This window comes from Oncorhynchus clarkii, chromosome 32 (genome assembly GCF_045791955.1).
Source record: "Oncorhynchus clarkii lewisi isolate Uvic-CL-2024 chromosome 32, UVic_Ocla_1.0, whole genome shotgun sequence".
NCBI lineage: Eukaryota > Metazoa > Chordata > Actinopteri > Salmoniformes > Salmonidae > Oncorhynchus > Oncorhynchus clarkii.
Genome location: NC_092178.1, coordinates 31771990 through 31789335, shown reverse-complemented (window position 1 = coordinate 31789335; position 17346 = coordinate 31771990). Strand labels below are relative to the sequence as shown.

General features: G+C 41.8%; 2 protein-coding genes across 3 annotated transcripts; both read right to left on the bottom strand.

Annotated features, from left to right (window-relative positions):
* Positions 1–145: 145 nt before the first annotated feature.
* LOC139391589 (uncharacterized) lies at positions 146–9128 on the bottom strand. Of its 2 annotated transcripts, none has more exons than XM_071138965.1 (6): positions 8642–9128; positions 3829–3872; positions 2884–3234; positions 2426–2695; positions 2247–2306; positions 146–2120 (listed from the first exon to the last, which is right to left on the bottom strand). In XM_071138965.1, exons 1-6 carry the CDS (start codon positions 8662–8664, stop codon positions 2038–2040), a joined length of 831 nt encoding a protein of 276 aa, XP_070995066.1. In that variant the 5' UTR covers positions 8665–9128; the 3' UTR covers positions 146–2037. The 2 variants fall into 2 exon arrangements, with proteins under 2 accessions (XP_070995066.1, XP_070995067.1); XM_071138966.1 differs by having other exon boundaries at positions 8657–8762.
* A 2417-nt stretch (positions 9129–11545) lies between these two features.
* LOC139391588 (uncharacterized) lies at positions 11546–13116 on the bottom strand. Its single transcript, XM_071138964.1, has one exon. It carries the CDS (start codon positions 13038–13040, stop codon positions 12249–12251), a length of 792 nt encoding a protein of 263 aa, XP_070995065.1. The 5' UTR covers positions 13041–13116; the 3' UTR covers positions 11546–12248.
* Between the last annotated feature and the right edge of the window lie 4230 nt (positions 13117–17346).

Sequence of the window (17346 nt, the reverse complement as noted above, 5' to 3'; positions counted from 1 at the left end):
TATATATATATATATATATATATATATATATATATATATATATATATACATACACACACACACACACATACATACACTATAGTGGCACTGTAAATGAAGTAATTCCAATATGTTATAATCTACGTTTAATATAATCACAAGGCTGTAAATCATTCAGTGGTTTATTTAATATACATTAAAGACTACATTGCTGTAATAAAATTGAACAACAATCACATTTTCATTCAATTGTATAATATATTACTATTATGAGTAGTGCGTAATAATCAAAATCTCTGAACTTCCAAACTAAACATGAGCTCAGGTTTTCATATCAATAACAGACTTGCAAACATGCCCGCATTTTGCGTACCAACTACGCAATTTTCTGTCCATGTACGCGCGGACGAGATCAGAGATAAAAGTTGGCAGAAATGAATAGGGCCTGGTTTATTATTTTTTTACATACATCCGCTGAGTAAATCTAACATCCCGATTGTCGAGCTGCAACACAGACATGTACGGCGTTTGTGTCAACGGGCATGGAGATTAATACATCATTATTCGAGGTAGATATCCCGTGTCTGCCACTCCTGTTTGTTGTGATGCTGATTTTGCCGACTGTCAGCTGTACGTGAACACATTGACAAATCCCTTTTCGACTCCGTGTGTTGTGGAATCACTCATTGTTTCAAACTAATGTTAGCGAACATAAGATAGACATTCAGTGGGCTCTAAAGTGCCAGCAGTTCACTCACATTTGCTAGTGAAAGAAATGAAATGCAAATACGAAAAACAACCGGCCACATTTGTGCGAGTGTGATATACATTTCATTCTGCGTCCCATTAGTTCTATTTTCCACGTAACATTACGAGGATCACGCAATCTGATAGACTAACTGTAATTATGATCCACGTCACAAAAAGCTCCCTCGGTGTCAAGAAGGTTTCAGTGACTGCCAGAGGAACTGTTTGCCACGAGAAGTCTACCCTGATGCGTAAAGCTAAATCTGCTAGCTACCAGGCAAATCTGTCTAGGAAATGATTTTAATCTCCAAAAGATTTGTTCTCATCCACTGTTTCCTATCATAGCTTTGTCGTTTTTATTATGGTTAACATGTTTGAGACTGATGCTCTGCTTCAAACATTTGTTCTTATCATTCGAGTTTAATCGTGGATAAGACGTCTGTACATTTTCTCCCTAAATAAACAACTTATTTGTTTTATAGAATGTAAAAATAAATAAAAACTCAAAGAATAAAGGCCCTTTGTGCGTTCTTTCTAATTATATATTGTTAGTGTCTTTTACCATATGTGTAAATGGAATGCTGTCAAGAAGTATTCCAGCCTAATAAAGACTTGATTTGGTACAATTCTATAATTGCGATCAGACACACAAACGGTGCGCGCACGAGCGTGCAGGGGGAAAGCAAACCCTTGAATCTCCAATTTGCCGTTCGCGTCTGGTACTCTAAAAAGCTGGACAGGGTTGGCAGGTCTGCAATTAATGATGTAAAATTAACAAACAAAACTAAGTCTACTTAACTTCCAGAAATTAAAATGTGTATTTAAATATAGAGACTGACAATTGACAGGACAGTCTAATTTGTTACAGAAAAGGAATGACCCAAACTGTATAATATATGGCCAGTAAGCTATAGACCTACACTACTGACAGTAGCAGGGAGTGGCATCACACTGAATAATGGGATTTTATTTTCTTGACACAGATTAAGTCTAGTCCTGGCCTAGAAAGCAGTTTCAATGGATATTCTCTATTGAGCTCACTATTTAGCCCATTAGGAATAGGGTTAATCTGGTCCTGGAAACTGGCTCAATCTTTATGTTTTATAATTGTATTAGATTCCCTGGGAACACATTGGCCAGACAACAACCAACATCTTTTTTGCATTATTTATTTATCTTTTCTTGAATTTCACTGTTTTCACAGGGGAAAGCACCCTAAGCACTCTGGCTTTGGGTGTAATTTGTTTTATTGCAGACGGTCTGGGAAACCATCCAAATAGGTTTAAACCTTGCTTACATGGCAGATCGTTGCTAGAGGAGATGTTGAATCAGGGGACTGAACAGCAGGACAAATAACATACACAGAGAGGAGGACCTGTTATATGTTGATTTACCTGGAGAGAGAAGATTGAAACAACTTGTTCAGACCTGTCCATCACTCTGCAGTGTCATCAATTTGGTATTCTTTCCTTGCACAATAAGTATCTTGAATGAACTGCATTCTAACCTCTGTGTCTTACCGATAGGTTCTTGTTTGCCCTGGATCTCATGGAATTTTTGAGTTTCATCAACCTGATATGCTAAGGGAGAAAAAATGTAGTAGTTAGAAACCCCAAACATTACTTATATTATTAACCAAGTTCTTCATAAGTATACCCAGAGAGGGCGATCTGTTGCCACCATGGCTCAGGTATGTTACCTTCCACTGTAAGATGAACCGTGCTAACCAGCAGTCCGTGGGAATCCAACACGGTATATGTCCCACAGTCGTCTATCTTCAACCCTTTGAGGACCACAAACCCTTCGACCTCCTTAAGACGACCACTGTTGACCTCCTCTTCACCCCTCATCCACAGGACCGTCATCTCTGTGCTGTTCCTCCCCTGGAAGACCACTTTCTTGGCCTGGGGAGTGTGGAGCTTCAGATCCAGGGTTTCACCCACCCTCAAGGACTCCTCAGACGTGTGGTCTGGAGAGAATTACAGAAGAAATGAGGTAAGAGATTGTGAGGAAAGTGGAATGCTGGACCAATCTGAAAAGGTCACTTCTGCACTTTTCAGGTGGTCTAAATGAGGTGCAGAGCCATAAAGTTAACTTCTGATCACTTTCACCTGGCCTTATAGCCCCGCCTTGTAGTAAAGATAGTTCTACCCTTACCATGGACTGAGAGCTGGACACTCTGGATGAACACCCGTCTCTTATTACGTGCCCTGTCAACCACCATGAAGCTCTCGTAAAGCCCCACATCCCCAAACTGCACGTCATGCAAGATCAGAGAGCAGTCTCCCTCCCACAGCTTTTCCTCAGGTACCTCCACCCGCCCCTCAAACTCGGTTGCCTGCCACCGTTGCGCCCCCATCTGTTCAAACACTGTCTCATCAGGTGTCTGCCACTGGACATGGCAAACTGGGATTTTGTCTAGCTGGGACTTCCACTTGCAGGGAAGGATGGCTTGGCTTCCCACTTTGCAAGAGATGGAGACAGGAATGGAATGCAGGGGGGAGGAGGCTGTAGGAGAGAGTTGGAACCAATGATTGGCAAAAAAAACTACAAATCCATGATTTTCCAATGTTCATGTTCTAATTAAGCAATTAGAACATGAACACAGGGTGTGGTATATGGCCAATATACTACGGCTAAGGGCTGTTCTTATGCATGACGCAACGCGGAGTGTCTGAATACAGCCCTTCGCCATTGGGGCGGCAGGGTAGCCTAGTGTTTAGAGCGTTGGACTAGTAACTGAAAGGTTGCAAGTTCAAATCCCCAAGCTGACAAGGTACAAATCTGTCATTCTGCCCCTGAACAGGCAGTTAACCCACTGTTCCTAGGCCATCATTGAAAATAAGAATTTGTTCTTAACTGACTTGCCTAGTTAAATAAAGGTTAAAAAAAGTAAATAATAAAATGGTATATTGGCAATATACCACCAACCCCGAGGTGCCTTATTGCTATTATAAACTGGTTACCAATGTAATTAGAGCAGTAAAATTACATGTTGTCATACCCATGGTATATGTTCTGATGTACCACGGCTTTCAGCCAATCAGTATTCAGGGCTTGAACCATCCAGTTTAATTGTGGATAGAGTTCATTTATACTCACCAACATAGCCGACAATCCACAGACAATGAAGATGTATGAAAAGTCTAAAAAAAGAAAAGGAAGAAGAAGCAGGATAAGAGGAAAGCATATGTGTGTGTATATATATATGCTATTGATGCAAAGCATAATGTCCCTCGCTACATAGTCGTCAGACCCACTGGCTCCAGGTCATCTATAAGTCTTTGCTAGGTAAAGCTCCGCCTTATCTCAGCTCACTGGTCACGATCTGGTTGCCATGGCGCCGACAGAGATGGCCGCCTCGCTTCGTGTTCCTAGATGTTATCCTATGCAGTTTTTTTTTTTTTTTTACGTGTTATTTCTTACATTAGTACCCCAGGTCATCTTAGGTTTCATTACATACAGTCGAGAAGAATTACTGAATATAAGATCAGCGTCAACTCACCATCAGTACAACCAAGAATATGATTTTCGTGAAGCGGATCCTGTGTTCTGCCTTTCAACCAGGACAACGGAATGGATCCCAGCCGGCGACCCAAAAAAACGACTCCGTAAAAGAGGGAAACGAGGCGGTCTTCTGGTCAGACTCCGGAGACGGGCACATCGTGCACCACTCCCTAGCATTCTTCTCGCCAATGTCCAGTCTCTTGACAACAAGGTTGATGAAATCCGAGCAAGGGTAGCATTCCAGAGGGACATCAGAGACTGGATCACGGAAACATGGCTCACTGGAGAGACGCTATCGGAGGCAGTGCAGCCAGCGGGTTTCTCCACGCATCGCGCCGACAGAAACAAACATCTTTCTGGTAAGAAGAGGGGCGGGGGCGTATGCCTTATGGCTAACGAGACGTGGTGTGATCACAGAAAATACAGGAACTCAAATCATTCTGTTCACCTGATTTAGAATTCCTCACAATAAAATGTCGACCGCATTATCTACCAAGAGAATTCTCTTAGAGTATAATCACAGCCGTATATATTCCCTCCCAAGCAGACACATCGATGGCTCTTAACAAACTTTATTTGACTCTTTGCAAACTGGAATCCATACATCCTGAGGCTGCATTCATTGTAACTGGGGATTTTAACAAGGCTAATCTGAAAACAAGACTCCCTAAATTGTATCAACATATCGATTGCGCAACCAGGGCTGGAAAAACATTGGATCATTGTTATTCTAACTTCCGCGACGCATATAAGGCCCTGCCCCGCCCTCCTTTCGGAAAAGCTGACCACGACTCCATTTTTCTCATCCCTGCCTACAGACAGAAACTAAAACAAGAAGCTCCCACGCTGAGGTCTGTCCAACGCTGGTCCGACCAAGCTGATTCCACACTCCAAGACTGCTTCCATCACGTGGACTGGGATATGTTTCGTATTGCGTCAGATAACAACATTGACGAATATGCTGATTCGGTGTGCGAGTTCATTAGAACGTGCGTTGAAGATGTCATTCCCATAGCAACGATTAAAACATTCCCTAACCAGAAACCGTGGATTGATGGCAGCATTCGCGTGAAACTGAAAGCGCGAACCACTGCTTTTAATCAGGGCAAGGTGACTGGTAACATGACCGAATACAAACAGTGCAGCTATTCCCTCCGCAAGGCTATCAAACAAGCTAAGCGTCAGTATAGAGACAAAGTAGAATCTCAATTCAACGGCTCAGACACAAGAGGTACATTATGTGGCAGGGTCTACAGTCAATCACGGACTACAAGAAGAAAACCAGCCCAGTCACGGACCAGGATGTCTTGCTCCCAGGCAGACTAAATAACTTTTTTGCCCGCTTTGAGGACAATACAGTGCTACTGACACGGCCTGCATCGAAAACATGCAGACTCTCCTTCACTGCAGCCGAGGTGAGTAAAACATTTAAACGTGTTAACCCTCGCAAGGCTGCAGGCCCAAACGGCATCCCCAGCGGCGCCCTCAGAGCATGCGCAGACCAGCTGGCCGGTGTGTTTACGGACATATTCAATCAATCCCTATACCAGTCTGCTGTTCCCACATGCTTCAAGAGGGCCACCATTGTTCCTGTTCCCAAGAAAGCTAAGGTAACTGAGCTAAACGACTACCGCCCCGTAGCACTCACTTCCGTCATCATGAAGTGCTTTGAGAGACTAGTCAAGGACCATATCACCATACACCCTACCTGACACCCTAGACCCACTCCAATTTGCTTACCGCCCAAATAGGTCCACAGACGATGCAATCTCAACCACACTGCACACTGTCCTAACCCATCTGGACAAGAGGAATACCTATGTGAGAATGCTGTTCATCGACTACATCTCGGCATTCAACACCATAGTACCCTCCAAGCTCGTCATCAAGCTCGAGACCCTGGGTCTCGACCCCGCCCTGTGCAACTGGGTACTGGACTTCCTGACGGGCCGCCCCCAGGTGGTGAGGGTAGGCAACAACATCTCCACCCCGCTGATCCTCAACACTGGGGCCCCACAAGGGTGCGTTCTGAGCCCTCTCCTGTACTCCCTGTTCACCCACGACTGCGTGGCCACGCACGCCTCCAACTCAATCATCAAGTTTGCGGACGACACAACAGTGGTAGGCTTGATTACCAACAACGACGAGACGGCCTACAGGGAGGAGGTGAGGGCCCTCGGAGTGTGGTGTCAGGAAAATAACCTCACACTCAACGTCAACAAAACTAAGGAGATGATTGTGGACTTCAGGAAACAGCAGAGGGAACACCCCCCTATCCACATCGATGGAACAGTAGTGGAGAGGGTAGCAAGTTTTAAGTTCCTCGGCATACACATCACAGACAAACTGAATTGGTCCACTCACACAGACAGCATCGTGAAGAAGGCGCAGCAGCGCCTCTTCAACCTCAGGAGGCTGAAGAAATGTGGCTTGTCACCAAAAGCACTCACAAACTTCTACAGATGCACAATTGAGAGCATCCTGGCGGGCTGTATCACCGCCTGGTACGGCAACTGCTCCGCCCACAACCGTAAGGCTCTCCAGAGGGTAGTGAGGTCTGCACAACGCATCACCGGGGGCAAACTACCTGCCCTCCAGGACACCTACACCACCCGATGTCACAGGAAGGCCATAAAGATCATCAAGGACAACAACCACCCGAGCCACTGCCTGTTCACCCCGCTATCATCCAGAAGGCGAGGTCAGTATAGGTGCATCAAAGCTGGGACCGAGAGACTGAAAAACAGCTTCTATCTCAAGGCCATCAGACTGTTAAACAGCCACCACTAACATTGAGTGGCTGCTGCCAACACACTGACTCAACTCCAGCCACTTTAATAATGGGAATTGATGGGAAATGATGTAAAATATATCACTAGCCACTTTAAACAATGCTACCTAATATAATGTTAACATACCCTACATTATTCATCTCATATGTATACGTATATACTGTACTCTATATCATCTACTGCATCCTTATGTAATACATGTATCACTAGCCACTTTAACTATGCCACTTTGTTTACATACTCAACTCATATATATATATACTGTACTCGATACCATCTACTGTATCTTGCCTATGCTGCTCTGTACCATCACTCATCCATATATCTTTATGTACATATTCTTTATCCCCTTACACTGTGTATAAGACAGTAGTTTTGGAATTGTTAGTTAGATTACTTGTTGGTTATTACTGCATTGTTGGAACTAGAAGCACAAGCATTTCGCTACACTCGCATTAACATCTGCTAACCATGTGTATGTGACAAATAAAATTTGATTTGATTAGATTTTTTAAAATTTTGATAACACCCACCCGTAGCACGCACTCCAGCAGGTATATCTCACTGGTCATCCACAAAGCCAACACCTCCTTTGGCCACCTTTCCTTCCTGTTCTGCTGCCAATGACTGGAACGAATTGCTGTTTCCCTCACCAACTTTAAACATCAGCTATCTGAGCAGGTAACCGATCGCTGCAGCTGTACATAGCCCACCTGTAAATAGCCCACCCAACCTACCTACCTCATCCCGATATTGTTTTATTTACTTTTCTGCTCTTTTGCACACCAGTATTTCTACTTGCACATCATCATCTGCTCATCTATCACTCCAGTGTTAATTTGCTAAATTGTAATTACTCCGCTACTATGGCCTATTTATTGCCTTACCTCCTCACGCCATTTGCACACACTCTATATAGACTTTTTTCCATTATGTTATTGACTGTACGCTTGTTTATTCCATGAGTAACTCTGTGTTGTTTGTGTCGCACTGCTTTGCTTTATCTTGGCCAGGTTGCAGTTGTAAATGAGAACGTGTTCTCAACTAGCTAATCTGGTTAAATAAAGGTGAAATAAAAAATAAAATGTAAAAACTGTTGTCAAACCAAAGTCATAAATATAGAAAAATAATACAATTTGTTTTACTTTCATATACAGCAAAATGATCTCAAATAATTTAAAAGTTTGAAACAACATCACTAGCATATCTGACACTAATTGATATTATTGCTTTAAAATATAAAGATTTTGTCAAAGGCAATAAATCAGTTTCGTTTCTCCAAACCAGTTAGGTTTCTATTGACTTTCGTTAAAGCGGCTGGCTGTGTGCCCTTCTCTGAAAACGAAATTTAAGAATATTGCGTTCCTAATGCACGCCATGCATCTAATTTAGTAAACAAACTTGTCCATACATGATGTCATCCACCAAGAAATGCGTACATCTATCTACTCGTTTAAATTAGTTGCCCGATGTGAGCGCTTAGCCTAGTGATGCACAGTGAATACAATAGGAAACAAGCATTTTATCTGGGCAGATACAAAAAAAAAATATCCATTTGACTCTAAGAACTGTTTAAATCATTTGCTAATTAAAATAAATACATGTGTGTCGCTTACCGGTATATGCCATACATTTTCATTGTAAGTAGGTTGAGTAGGTTGACTCCTCGAACTTGCAACAAACTGCCAGTAGGCTGTGTCCTAGAAAGTTGTGATGGAGCAGTGGCAGCAAGCAAAGTAGTACAAGCCTCTGGAGCGTCAGCTGAGTTACCAGAAACGAAACCTGGAGGGGGAGTCCTGCCTACTAATTAGAGATTAATTTCATTTTAAGGACGGGGAACTTCGCAGCAAACAACCAGCCACACACTGCAAGCTACATTGTCTCAAAATCGCAGCTCAGCTTTTGCACAACAAATGTGGTGGTCTCTCTCAGGTCCATAAGTACCGCAGTCATTCAGGGCAGGTGCACCTGTTTTGAGTCTTTTTAGCCCAAAAATATATATCATTGAGTTAATAAAGCCGCATACAAACATGGTCTCTTTTTTGTTTTCCTGGGTAAGGCAGCTCCAAAATGCAGATGTTTCAGCATAGCTCAGTGCTTTCTGTGGTGGCGGGGAAAGCCAGCAAAAAATATGGAGTGTTTCGCCGTGATTGGCTCAGTGTTCTGTCACTCATGGGGACACTAAATCACCGCGAAGTCTAAGGGGAGACCTCGAAAATTCTAGCCCTTTGGGTGCTGCCATGGAGTTACATTAGAAGTGCCCATCTAAAGAGGCTCAAGGTTATTGACCAAAGAAAATATTATGTCAAATCACATTATACGTACAGTAGCTTTGATTGGACTGATCATGTCAACATCCTCCTTTCAAAATCTTAGCAGTCATTATCATGAATCAAGTCGACAATCGACTGGCAAATCCTTTTCAACCTTGTCATATGAAGAGAAATAATGAAGAGAAATTATAGATAAAACGTATCGGTGCTCATCGGCTATTGGACATAAACATTTCACAAGTTGGAAATCACAAATTCAAAAATGAGTGGTTTGGAAGGAAGTAAGCACAGCACAACAAGGTGAGTCCAAAAATGTCTTGTATGCCTCTGCGTAAATGATGTAATATGCCAGGGAAATATATATATACTACAGCTAAAAAAGTAATACTAAGTGTATGTTGTGTAGTAAACTGTTAGTAGCCCATGTGCCTCATGCTAATAATTTGGTCCCCTTTCCCCTCTTAATTTCACCTACTGTTCTGACTTGGCACATGTAGCCTATAGCCTGTTTAAGAGAAATGTAATAATCGAATATTGTAAGAGCTTTCATTGTCTGTGTCCCGGCCGTCTTCCTGGAAGGAATAAGTGGACCAAAGCACAGCGTGGTGAGCGTACATATTCCTTAAAACATTTTTTTTTTTAATGAAGCCAACAAACGAAGAAACAACCGTGAAGCTTACAGGGCTTTAGTGCCACAAACAAAGGTAACTACCCATACTGCAAGGATGGAAAAATGGCTACCTAAGTATGATTCCCAATCAGAGACAACGATAGACAGCTGTCCCTGATTGAGAACCATACCCGGCCAAAACATAGAAATAAAGAAACATAGAAAACAAAACATAGAATGCCCACCCCACATCACACCCTGACCTAACAAATAGAGAAATAAAACGTCTCTGTAATCATCGAATATGTAATCATCGAATATTTGTAGAGCTTTCATTGTCTGCTTATATGCCCCCATTATTTATCCTATGGTTATGATTTGGTGTACAGGGAGCATACTGTAAGTACAGCCCATGTTCTGAATTCTGTCTTTGTACATTTCAAAAGTGCTGAACAAATAACTATATTGACAACGTCCGTCCTAGCTCACTCATTAATGTCTTAATCGATATTACGGATTTCCTCTTCTCCGCTCGTCGTTCCCGTATGCCATAGATTGTACATCTCAATTGACAGTAGAAACCACATGTGTTTAAACAAGTCAGCCATAATAGCTATGTTTTAAAAAAAGGCTGAATGAGCTGTTTTGCTGCCAGAGAAGGCTCCGTTGATAGCCAGGTGTAGAAGTGGTAAGGTGTTGGTACTGCTGTTGGGACAGCTTTATGTAGGCCCTAACAGTTTGTGAGAACTGTTTGTCACTGTTATAGTGCAGTTAATGTATTGTTTAGTGTTGTGTTGTGTTGTGTAGTGGCTTTGCTGGCTTGCATAATGGTGTTAACCCGCTAATCGCATTATGGAACGAATATTTAAAACAGTAGCCTACTGCCTTGTCCGCATTGCTGTGTTATAGTGCAAAGAAATAATAGTTTATCAACATTTTAAGCTAAGCATTCTGATCTGTTGCATGAGCCTTATTGCTTTAGATATTTTTGGGGATGTAGCATAGGCCTACTGGTTGTATGAATTCAGGATCTATCGTCCCACAACTGTCCCAGAGTCTGTTTTGAAGATAGGCTATTGCTTTCTCACACAGAACGACAAACTGACCAATAGAATATACACTTCCTAAAACTGGGGTGCAACTCCTAATATTGGTTAACATATCAGACAATGCTTGGTCTGCTTTTTAGGTTTGTTGTGTTTCCTGTTTATCATTAGGGGCCAGGTAAAGAGTAAGCACTTCTTCATAATCAGTGGTTGACTGTCAGGGTACATAGGCTAATCGTCATCAATTCTGTTCAAGGTTTCTGTTTCTGCTCAGCTCTCCTCCCACAGCTCTCCAAGCTCTGGGCCTGTCAGCAGTGTGTGGTAACCATGGTGTGGTTTGTGTTCCAGACGCAGAAGTGGCAGAGAGGGAGGTGGTGTCATGTTGTCCCCAGTCTCGGCCTTGTTTGGCGCCCTCTGTGTCTTTGGACTCTGTTTCCGGTCAGGTGAGCTTGCTGCAAATCCTTGGCTTGTTGCCCTAGATTTACAAAGGCTACATTTATAGAGGAAAGTTTGCACTTCTTTTTAATCAATGCAAAAAAACAAAGCATTGTTTTATACATATATTATATATATTAAACTAACAAACAGTAGTTTAATGTGAATAAACCATTTATTAATGCATTTTCAAATCACTAAGCACATCTTCATGTAGATTACTGAAAGAGACACCAACAAACTAGCAGGCTAATTGTTCATATACAGTGCCTCCGGGAAAGTATTCAGACCCCTTGACTTTTTCCACATTTTGTTAGGTTACATCCTTATTCTAAAATTGATTACATTTTAAAAAAATCCAAATTGGAAGTTAATAATTGGAATTAAATATCATGAGAGTACCACTAGGTGGCAGGGTAGTATATTGTTGCTGTATTGATGCTGTAACAACAGCTTTTCAATAGTGAAGTCTTTTTCTGCGTTGTCCAAACTAACATTTTGGAGTTATAAGTACTTCGAAAGCACTCTTTTCCCAAAACAACTGGTTTAAACTATGTGGTTAGATGAGGCGGGTCACTGGAAATAAAGTACAATGTAAATAAACAATGCACACTTATTTCAAGTCATTGTATTACCTTTGAACACATCCATATTAGTAGCCTATCAGCTAAAGGCTACATTCACACTGCAAAAATCTCAAGCAATCGTATGCTAATCCTATGACTATAACAAATGAACCTTGTTACTTAGTTGATTTAGAATTGTATTGATCTGATGTTACATCTCTTCATTTTCTGATCATACTGAGTATGATTAAGGCAAACCTATTTACTTATCTATCAAACATTGTCTGCCTTGATTACAACACTTCCTTAAGCAGCAGACCATAAGGACGGATGGAGTTCTCCACAATAGCTCTCTCTTGAACAGGAGATGATCCCTCAGGCACATAAACCAGCCAGTAACTCTCTCTCCGACACTGTTGCCTTTTCTGGGGGTTGATCCTATTCTGTAGCACCACCTTGTAGGTTTTGTTATCTACTTTGGACGTAAACCTCTTGGAGAACTTCTCAGCTACGTTAATGTCCGGTGTTGAGTACACTCCTCTTCCGACAGTAGCACCATCTCCATCATTCCTGATGATGCCCTGGGATCCGTCCATAGCAGGTCCGTGGTAGGACACTGGCCAGGCCTCGTCTCCGGTCCCCAACCATCCATCTCCATCCCTGTATTTGTTCAACACCTTCAGGGCAATGCGGTTCCAGCCACAGGGTCGGACGTACTGCTCCTTTCCCCGAGTAAACACTGCTTCACCATCCTTAACATTTGTAAAGTCGTAGTCATACCGAGAATCAAGGAACTCATTCACGTTCACAGAAACAGTGGTTTGTGGAATGGATGCGGCGGATGGGGCATCAGGTAAAGCTAAGGCACCTTTTAAAGACAATGTCCCCAAACTTGGGTACTCCAACTCTAGAAGGCCCTCTTGTACGTAGAACTCCTTTAGTGCGACCACATTGACAAAGTCCTGTGGGGTTAGTGAAAGTGTTCCCGCGGTGGCTGATTCCACGTTGCAACCTGAGACAGCAGACAGAGCCTCCAAGATGAGATTTACATTTGGCATGGTGAGAGTTAGAAATCTCGAAAACATTTACGGTAAGAAGACTTTACAGAGAGCAGAAAAATCCTTCCTGTGTGTGATCCGACACGAAGGCGTCTGTTCTTGTACTTTCACCTATACATAGACTGTGCTGTGAAATGTAATTCCTACTTTCACTTTCTGTTGCAGTGACTGGATAAACAAGATGGTGTATGGTAAAAGTACACTGATTGTACATAACATTAGGAACACATTCCTAATAATGACTTCCATCCCCTTTTGCCCTCAGAACAGCTTCAATTCGTTGGGATGTGGAATCTACAAGGTGTCGGTAGCCTTCCACTGGGATGCTGGCCCATGTTGACTCCAATGCTTCCCACAGTTGTGTCAAGTTGGTAGATGTCCTTTGGGTGGTAGACTATTCCTGATACACACAGGAAACTATTGAGCGTGAAACACCCAGCAGAGTCTCAGTTCTTGACACAAACCGGTGCGTCTGGCACCCACTGCCATAACCCGTTCAAAGGCAGTTAAATATTTTGTCCTGTCCATTCACATTCTGAACGGCACACATACACAATCCATGTCTCAATTGTCTCAAGGCTTAGAAGTCCTTCTTTAACCTGTCTCTTCCCCTTCATATACACTGATTGAAGTGGATTTAACAGGTGACCGCAATAAGGGCTCATAGTGTTCACCTGGATTCACCTGGTCAGATTATGGCATGGAAAGAGCAGGTGTTATAATGTTTTGTGTACTCGTTGTAGATATAGTGAACAAATCTTGATCTTCCCCATTATTGTTATGGTTGAATGGAAGCAGCAAAAACAGAAGGGAATGTAAACGCATAAGACTTGTAAATAGTTTACTTAAAGGGACATTACAAAATAAAAGTTTATCTTTTGCAAATCTGCAGTTGTTACATAAATGTTTTTGACTTCAAGTAATTATATATACCCATTGATTCTTGAACAATATAACTTATAAAAACTTCATGAGCTTAGTTGAACTGTTTTACCCAATCAAAACCCCAATTATAATCCCAATCCTAATCTTGTTTTTATATTCTCAAAACATTGTAGTCAATAGCCGCGCTTATTCACCCAAGATCATTACAACATGATTAAAGATATAATTTTGATCTCATGGATGGTCAGTCCTTGCATCAATAGCACTGTCTATGAATTTGAGAGTGGTTCTATTTCTTCAGCCCCATTGGTCAGCTATTTACTAAAACAATGGCGGGATAACCCATTTGTTATTGTTTGAACTGCCGATTGCCTCTATGAATTGTTTCCTCTTTCAGGTACAACAACATATTTGTGTAGCACCTGTGTGAACAGGAATTCAAGTCTCAAGGTAAAAGTACTTCTGTTAGTCAGAATCATTAGGACTAAAACTTGTCTAACTGTAAATCTATGCCTGAGAGGTTTGGATGGCATGAAGTCAATATTTAATCACTAACACTGACATATATATATTTCATAAGGAAGTGAGTCTGCACGATGCCAGTATGAAGCACACTGGTAAGGCCCGCCCCAATGCTTAGGGAGTGCCAGGATTGGCCCAGGGAGATGTTATCTATGCAACAGTGGCCCAATGCGTTCATTCAGGCGTATGGTGCATCTGCTGACATTGTTCTTTAAATATCTGTTCTTGATGGAAATAGGATTGTATTTTGATTTGTGCATGTATGAGTGTTTCTGTAAATGTTGAAAAAGGTAATGTAATAATAGTTTTTTTAATCCAAAGAATCTCAATATAATTGTTTTAAGCCAACAGGATATAGAATTAGTTGGATAAAAGAATAGTATCTTGAAAGACTCAAATACATTTATTATAGGATTAAAGAGCAACCTTTGTAAAATGTACTCGTACTGTAATACAAAGAGGTTAAAAAACTAACTGTTTTGTTAAGGAGTCAATCAGTCAAATCAATGTGTTATTCTCTCCAAACCCTGGAATGCTGGTCTAGCAGTGACCACAGTGGAATAGATGACGTGATGCTGGTCTCCATGTACCTTCGATCTTTCCCTCCAGTTCTGCTGACCCAGAGATGCATACTGAACCTCAGTGTCTTCCACATGAGAAGGGCTCTGAGACACACACGGAAACATACAAATATTTCATTGAGGGATATTCATTTGTACTCACCTCTTCCCCATCACTTTGTGTGATATCAGACCGTATAATAGTTTTTTTTATTTTATTATTGTTTTCAATGATAGCAATACTTGTTGGGAGAATGCACACATTTTACACAAATCAATTACCATATACCCAGTGGCGACCCGTCATTCAGGGCAGGTGCACCTGTTTTGAGCCCCACATTTTTTGCATAAAATGTATATCATTGAGTTAATAAAGCCACATACAAACATAGTCTCTTTTGTGTTTTCCTTAGTAAGGCAGCTCCAAAATGCAGGTGTTTCAGTCTAGCTCAGTGCTTTCTGTGGTGGTGGGGCAAGCCAGCAGAAAATATGGAGTGTTAAGCCTTGATTGGCTCAGTGTTCTGTCACTCATGGGGACACTAAGTCACCGCGAAGTCCAAGGGGAGACCTCAAAAATTCTAGCCCTTTGGGTGCTGCCATGGAGTTACATTAGAAGTGCCCATCTAAGAAGGCTCAAGGTCATTGGACACAAATAACATTATGTCAAATCTTGTTATTCGTACAGTAGCTTTGATTGGACTGATCATGTCAACATCCTCCTTTCAAAATCTAAGCAGTCATTATCGTGAATCAAGTCGGCAATCTACTGGCAAATCCTTTTCAATCCTTGTCATATGAAGAGAAATAATGAAGAGAAATTATAGATAAAATGTATCGGTGCTCATCGGCTATTGGACATAAACATTTCACAAGTTGGAAATCACAAATTCAACAATGAGTGGTTTGGAAGGAAGTAAGCACAGCACAACAAGGTGAGTCAAACAATGTCTTGTATGCCTCTGCGTAAATTATGTAATATGCCAGGGAAATATATATATACTACAGCTAAAAAAGTAATACTAAGTGTATGTTGTGTAGTAAACTGTTAGTCGCCCATGTGCCTCATGCTAATAATTTGGTCCCCTTTCCCCTCTTAATTTCACCTATTGTTCTGACTTGGCACATGTAGCCTATAGCCTGTTTAAGAGAAATGTAATCATCGAATATTGTAAGAGCTTTCATTGTCTGCTTATATGCCCACATTATTTATCCTATGGTTCTGACTTGGTGTACAGGGAGAATTCTGTAAGAACAGCCCATGTTCTGAAATCTGTCGCTGTACATTTCAAAAGTGCTGAACAAATAACTATATTGACAACGTCCGTCCTAGCTCACTCATTAATGTCTAAATCAAAATTACGGATTGCCTCTTCTCCGCTCGTCGTTCCCTAATGCCATAGATTGTACATCTCAATTGTCAATAGAAACAACATTTGTTTAAACAAGTCAGCCATATCAGCTATGTTTAAAAAAAAGGCTGGATGAACTGCTTCGCTGCCAGACAAGGCTTCGTTGATAGCCAGGTGTAGCAGTGGTAAGGTACTGCTGTTGGGACATCTTTATGTAGGCCCTAACAGTTTGTGGGAACTGTTTGTCACTGTTTTAGTGCAGTTAATGTATTGTTTAGTGTTGTGTTGTGTAGTGGCTTGCTGGCTTGCATAATGGTGTTTTCCCGCTAATCGCATTATGGAACGAACATTCACACAGTAGCCTACTGCCTTGTCCGTATTGCTGTGCTTATAGTACAAAGAAATAATAGTTTATCAACATTTTAAGCTAAGCATTCTGATCTGTTGCATGAGCCTTATTGCTTTAGATATTTTTGGGGATGTAGAATAGGCCTACTGGTTGTATGAATTCAGGATCTATCGTCCCACAACTGTCCCAGAGTCTGTTTTGAATATAGGCTATTGCTTTCTCGCACAGAACGACAAACTGACTAATAGAATATACACTTCCTAAAACTGGGGTGCAACTCCTAATATTGGTTTACATATCGGACAAAGCTTGGTCTGCTTTTTAGGTTTGTTTTGTTTCCTGTTTATCATTAGGGGCCAAGTCAAGAGTAAGCACTTCATAATCAGTGTTTGACTGTCAGGGTACAAAGGCTACTCGTCATCAATTCTGTTCAAGGTTTCTGTTTCTGCTCAGCTCCCACAGCTCTCCAAGCTCTGGGCTGGGCAGCAGTGTGTGGTAACCATGGTGTGGTTTGTGTTCCAGACGCAGAAGTGGCAGAGAGGGAGGTGGTGTCATGTTGGACACTCCTGGCCTGTGTTGTCCCCAGTCTCGGCCTTGTTTGGCGCCCTCTGTGTCTTTGGACTCTGTTTCCGGTCAGGTGAGCTTGCTGCAAATCCTTGGCTTGTTGC